This window comes from Dipodomys ordii, unplaced genomic scaffold (assembly GCF_000151885.1).
Source record: "Dipodomys ordii isolate 6190 unplaced genomic scaffold, Dord_2.0 Scaffold10, whole genome shotgun sequence".
Taxonomy (NCBI): Eukaryota; Metazoa; Chordata; class Mammalia; order Rodentia; family Heteromyidae; genus Dipodomys; species Dipodomys ordii.
Genome location: NW_012267226.1, coordinates 23,812,100 through 23,818,886, shown reverse-complemented (window position 1 = coordinate 23,818,886; position 6,787 = coordinate 23,812,100). Strand labels below are relative to the sequence as shown.

The window sequence follows — 6,787 nt, the reverse complement described above, 5'->3', positions numbered from 1 at the left end:
CTCAGCTCTTCAGCTCAAGGCGAGCGCTCTACCGCTTGAGCCACAGTGCCACTTCTGGTTTTCTAGTGGTTTATTGGAGATAAGAGTCTCATGGTCTTTCCTGCCCGGGCTGGCTTTGAACCGCGATCCTCAGATCTCAGCCTCCTGAGTAGCTAGGATTACAGGCGTGAGCCACCGGCGCCTGGCTTTTTTGCCAGTCTTTTTATGTTTCCATGTTCCTGATACTTTTGTTTTCGTTGAACTTCCTACTTTAGCATTTCTTAGCAGGCAAGTTAGTGATGATGAACATCCACAGCTTTTGCTTGGGTTTAGTCTTATCTCTCCATTTCGGAAGGATAGCTTTGCCAAGGGAAGTACCTTGTTCTTCTTCAGCACTTTAACTATAGTCTCATCCTCTTCTGAGTAACAGTGGTTTTGCTCTGAAATGTGTGATAGTGAAATTGGAGTTGTGTGTAACATACTTCCTTCTGGTTCATAATCCTCTTTTTCTTTGACAATTTATTGTCTTGGAATAATTTTACTGGATCCAATCTGATTTGTAACTTCGGACCTTTTTGTAACTTTTTCCGGACTTTCTGACATTTATTCAGCTATTTTAAGCTCTTTTTTTCCTTTTTCTTCTATGGTTTGAACCCTGTACTTGCTAGACAGACACACTACCATTTAAGCTACTTTTGTGTGTGTGCTGGTCCTGAGGCTTGAACTTGGTCTGGGTGCTGTCCCTGAGCTCCCCCTCCTTTCCCTCCCCCCATTGCTAGTGCTCTATCACTTAAGCTGCAACTCCACCTCTGGTCCTAGTCCTTTTAAACTTTTATTTAAAGGTTTCCGTTTGTTCCCAGGAAGCCTCAGACTGCAGTCTTCCCACCCATGCCTCCTACCGAGCTGCGATTACCAGCATGGACCACCAACACTGGGTTACTCCAACAGGATCTTAGTAACTTTCTGCATTGGCTAGCCTTGAACCCTACCTCCCAAATTGCCAAAATGGCATTTCTCTAAATCCAAGAATTTGAATCCTTTCTCTTGGTGCTGTTTAATGAACTCTATGGGATCCCATTTTGTTTCTTTTCTGACTGTATATAATTGGCCCTCCACACCTGAAGATTCCACTTCTCTGGGGTGAAAAATATTTTTTCTTTTTTTTTTTTGGGTCCGGTCGTGGGGCCTGAACTCTGGGCCTGGGCGCTGTCCCTCAGCTCTTCAGCTCAAGGCTAGCGCTCTACCACTTGAGCCACAGCACCACTTCCGGCTTTTTTCTTTTTTCTTATGTGGTGCTGGGGAATCGAACCCAGGGCCTCAGGCATGCAAGGCAAGCGCTCTACCACTGAGCCACCTTCCCAGCTCATGGGGTGAAAAATATTTGAAAACACAATTGTGACTGTACTGAACATGTACATACCATAACAATGTAGCATTTATATTCTTAGGCATTGTAACACAATGATTTCAAGTCTAAAAGCATTGTAGATTATATGCAAACATGATGTCTATTTATATAAAGGATTAGTTCACGAGTGGATTTTGGTATCTTGGGGTGGGTCCTGAAACTAGTACCTTGCAGGAACTGTATTTTTGTTGTTGTTGTTGTTGGTTGTGGGGCCTGAACTCTGGGCCTGAGTGCTGTCCCTGAGCTCTTCAGCTCAAGGCTAGTACTCTACTACTTGAGCCACAGCACCACTTCTGGTTTTTCTGGTGATTTATTGGAGTTTCACGGACTTTCCTGCCTGGACTGGCTTTGAACCACAATCCTCAGTCTCCTGATCAGCTAGGTTTACAGGTGTGAGTGGTAACTGTATTTTTAAAGAGCCTGTCTTTGAGTTCACAAGCTGTTTCTTCTGGTCCATCACTTTGACATACTGCTATGGTCTGGGTAAGTGTCCCTCAAAGGCCCATGGGTTAATGCCCTGTCCCCAGCTCATGATGCTATTATGAAATGGTGGGACCTTTCAGAGGTGTGTGGCCTAGCAGGAAGAAGTCAGGTCACTCGAGTTAGGCCCTTCAAGAGGATATTAACGCCAAGCCCCTTTTCTTCCTGGCTGCACTGAGGTGAGCAGCCTCCTCTCATGTGTTCCTACCAAGATGTACGACTTAACACAGGCCCCAGGACATGCCAGCTGACCGTGGACAGCTGTCCCAAAACAGCCCCAATCAACCTTCCTTCCTTGTGTCATGTTTTGTTCCAGAAATATAAAGCTTTAGTTTGTTTCTTTTTTTGTATCATTCTGTCCCTTGTCTTGATTTTGTCAAGTTTTTTATCTGTGGGTATGTTGCACAAGGGATTGAACCCAGGGCTTTGTTTTCAGCATGTACTCTCTTACTCGGGCCATACCTCTAGCTCTCTACTTTTTTATGCTTGACAGTCTTCCTTAAAACATTTTGAAGTCTTTGTTGTATAATTTGCAGATCTCCAGTTCTTTGAGGCCAGATCCTAGAAGGTTGTGTGCATGTCTCCTTGATTCTTCAGGTTTTTCTTTTTTTGGCGGGGGCGGGGGTGGTGGTGGTGGTGGTACTGGAGCTTGAATGTAAGAGCCTTTTGCTTATAGCTGGAGCTCTACCACTTGTACTGTGCCTTCACTTCCTTTTTTTCTTTTTTTGCCAGTTAACTGGGTAAGAATCTTGCATATTTGTCTCCTTGGGCTGTCTCTGAATCTTGATACTCGGGTCTCAGCCTCTTGTGTAGCATTACAGGAGTGAAGCACCAGCACCTGGCTCTTAGGTTAATTTCTGTGCATTTGGGGAGTTAGCATTTCTTTTTAACTTGGTAGGCTGGTTTCAGGGTAAGACTTCCCTTGGGTGAGGCAGGGGAAGGCTAGGTGGAGTTAATTGCTTTTGGCATAGCATTAGGTGTGGTAGTCTCTGGGCAGCTGTTGGTGCCATTAAGAGACATTGCAAGGCTCCTCGGAAGTCTACACTGCCGTCTTGGAAGGATTTTGGATCTTCAGAGATGATACCTCCTCTTCCTTCCACTGGGTGTATGCAGCACTAGGGTGGCTTGGTGTGGAGTATAGACAGGAAAGAAGTGACAGGGCACAGCCCTCAGGCCTACTTGCACTGAGCAGCAGTGGTTCTGGCAGAGCAATCCAGATGACTGAGCAACCCTAATGCCTTCAGCCTCTGCTCCTCCTCCATTGTCTCCCTGTACATCAGAATGCTGATCAAAGCAGCAATCCTGCATGTGAATAGTCTGTTTCACTCAGCTGTGTTGCTGCTGATTTTTGAGTCATCCAGGTATTGGTTTGTGGATGGCTACTTTTGTGTTCTGCCTATACAATGAATATTTAGGCTATTTGTAGATATGCATTATAAAAATAATGTGTTTGTAGCCAGTTCAACAAATGGCAGACTATTAAAAATTGTTCCCAACAGAATAAGGTAGCAGGTTTACTTGAAAGTCCTTTGAACAGTGGTTTTCAGACCCTGGTGGTCTTGCTACACCCAAGATTGCTCAACTCCACCTATGAACTTTCTCATTCAGCAGGTCTGGGCTGGGTGTAGGTAATGCTTGCAGGTTGCACAGACACCCACACCTAGAACATTTCTTTACAGTTCTAGGTCTGTACTTGTAATTGACTGCATTATGTTGGGCTTTTCTACTCTGTTGATTTTCCTTGAATTTAACAGAATGAAGCAAGGCCTAAGAAAGTAAGGTCAAAAGTTTTCCCAGGCTGGAGCTGGCTGACCTTACTGCTCAGTGGGTAAGCATGGGCACTTGCCCACCTTAGAGGAACAAAAATGTAAGTTCTTGACAGGCCAGCAGGTGGCGACAAGGGCCCTGCAGCCTTCATTTTGCCAAGCAGTGGAAGAAAGGTGGGGGCAGGTGTAAACAAACACAGCATTGGCTCAAATGAATGACCAGTGTGAAGATCTGACACTCAGTGTTATTGAAGGGATTACTGATGAGCTCAAATCTGGCAAAATTCCCAAACCTGGGGAAAGGTTTCTCATGAGAGCCAATGGAAGGATGACCTCTTTTACCTACAGGACCTGGCTTCAGTGTTCATGGGGGAAATATGTCTCCACTGTGAATGCAGAGAAGGCATGAACCTCGTCTCTAAAAAACCACAACATTAAGACCTTTAAATGAAGAGCAAGTTTTATTCTAAAAATAGATCTCAGTAACAAATACCAAAAGCTGGTCACCTTAATAGAAAAGAACAGTAACAAGATTTTGCTTCATTTTTTTGTTGTGAAAATACAAAATTAAAGTCATATTGTAATAAGCTGCCAACTCTTATTTGTCTATTTGAATTATTCCTTTCATATATAATCCCAGATCTTTTTTAGGTGTGGATTGTTTTTATCTTCAAGTAAACATAATTAAGGAAGACAATTTATGTTTAGGGCAATGTGTTCCAAAGTAACTGTTTTGCATTACTGTTTTCTTCAGTTTCTGCAGAGTAAAATAATTCACAGAAAATAACCAATCACTTATATACAGAGAAAAGTCTAAACTACATTATTTTCAACCCAAAAAGCAAGAGGACACTTTCAAGGCAAATACTGGCACTCAGTACTGTAAAAGTAGTTTTCTATCTTCAAAGTGCTAAAGCAACAAGTATTCAAGAGAAACCTGAGGCTAGTACTGAAGTACGTGAGAGGCTACACAGATACTATGCAGGGAAATGAAAGCACTGGCTGCACAACCAGCTAGACTAGTTAGACCAAGTTAGTCACAGACAACTGACTCATTTTAAGATCAACCTGAACTATACAAGGTTTATACCATTTCCTGCATGATCTGTAGATCAAGCCATGGTGAATAATTTTTATCATCTACACTCATCACATCAATCAGTTGGTCATAATGCACAGCAGGTAGAAATGACCTTTTCACATCAATATCTTGCTATCTGGCATTCTCTCCAAACCAAAAGCTGATAGCATACGTTATTTTTTTGTGTGTGTTATTTTTTTAATCTAAAGGTAGGTGTCTATTCACCAGGGCATTTTTATTCATTTTTACTTTCAGAAATTTCTTACTTACCAATTTCAGAAATTGGTAAGATTTTGGCCCTCTAGGACAGAAACGTTATCTTAGTATTTAGTGACTAAGTTTCCCCTTTTATTAAAGCTTGACCCTGAGTTTGAGTGCTAGAATATAAACTGTAAAACTGTGAAAACACCCCAACAATACACTGGCTAGCATTGGTGTTTCTATAATACTGTGCTTTTTCTCTTAACATAGTGCATCTGAAAGTACTTCCCCAATAACAAAGAAGGATAGGAGTTGTCTAGGGAGTACCCAGGTAAGCAAAGTATCTAAAATAAGAATTTACTCCAAAATATACTTATAAAATGTCATTTCCCCATACCCAAGTAAAACTACAGTGTACTAAAATGCAGGTGTATAAACTGGTGAGATCTTGGTCCTGCTTTAGTAAACACAGCATTCGCCTATAATTCTGTCAATCTACAGTTCTAAATATTGTTTAGGAAATCAGCTAGAGTTTTATAAAAAATGCTTTTACATTCCATTAAAATTATCTAGAAATTGAAAGCAGCTCTACATTTCCTAAAAAATTCACTAAATATACAATTGAGACATGAATATGAAAAGCCATTTCCAGTGACAATATTTTCACAGTAGCAAATAATTTGCCAAAAGTTTTCCTATAATATATCTTACAACGGACTCTTTTAAAACGCTATCATGTGTTTTGCCTAAATAACATTGAGGTTTGCCTAAAATACAGAGGAAAAAAAACCCCTAACAATGAAAGCGCAAAAATGTTAACAGAAATGCATATTGTCCAAGTGTAATTTGTGAGTCTCTAATAGAGTAAAGCAATGCATATTGTTAGGGGCTTTAGTTGAAGAATGTGTTCTGTTTTTAGATGAGCGATTGTACTATAAAAACACAGTTCTGGCGCTTTCTTAGGTTACATGGTGTGTGGCCTTAAGGATTAGAATGTAACCGTCTGGGTGTGAACAAGAAAGACACAAAAAAATGGCAAGGGTTGTGATAAGTGCCTGACTATAGACCAGTTGGTATCCTGCCCTCTGAGGTCATCTTTTAATTATTGGTCCCATGTGACCAGGGCCACAAAAAAACCTCAAAAAACAAAAAAGACAGAGAACTTGTCTTAGTATATTTGTTAAAAGTGAATCTAATCATTGTATAAATCTAATCATTGTATACATTATTTGTTATAGTAATTTAAAACCAAACCTTAAGTAATGATGAGGAATCCTCATGCATTTACATAATACACTGCACAATGTAAGCATGGCCTCTTACACTTTTTAATTTAAAGTAATAACCAAGATTAGTTGATAGAGCTGCAGTTTTCTCCTTTCCTTCATCCACAGATTTCCTTAAATGATGGCATCATGCTCGTCAATGGTTCTATACCGAATTCCTCTTCTTGAGTAATATATTTTACATCCAATATAAAGAATAGATAAGACTCCCAGTGTTAACACAATACCACCAACAAAGCTGCCAGTATCAAATTTTGATCCTTTGTTTTCTTCAGAACGAACAGTTGCTGTAACAGAGAGAAAACAAAGCAAAATAGGCATTAGTGTATTTTAACGTTATAATGAAAACTGAATTTCTGTTTAAGAACACTGCCTAAATTTCCCTTCATCCCAAGTTTCTATATTCATTTTCATAGAATACAGTGATGAACTAAATGTGCTGTAACAGCTTACTTGCAGCATAGGAAAAGCAGGACAGTGTAAATACATACTTGCCAGCGATACTGGTAAACTATTGTGGGTGGTGGTGGTTGTGGCTATGGGTATCTTGGTTACGTTCTGTGCAACACTTGTTGCTCTAGGCGTA

The 6,787-nt window shown here is 40.6% G+C and overlaps 1 protein-coding gene across 1 annotated transcript in view; it reads right to left on the bottom strand.

Annotated features, from left to right (window-relative positions):
- Window positions 1-4,071: 4,071 nt before the first annotated feature.
- Window positions 4,072-6,787, bottom strand: part of Tmem123 (transmembrane protein 123) — an 8,788-nt gene continuing 6,072 nt past the window's right edge. Inside the window, exon 2 of the mRNA XM_013009667.1 lies at window positions 4,072-6,500. Coding sequence (XP_012865121.1) covers window positions 6,316-6,500 — 185 coding nt within the window. The 3' untranslated portion in view covers window positions 4,072-6,315. The remainder of the gene's footprint in view (window positions 6,501-6,787) is intronic.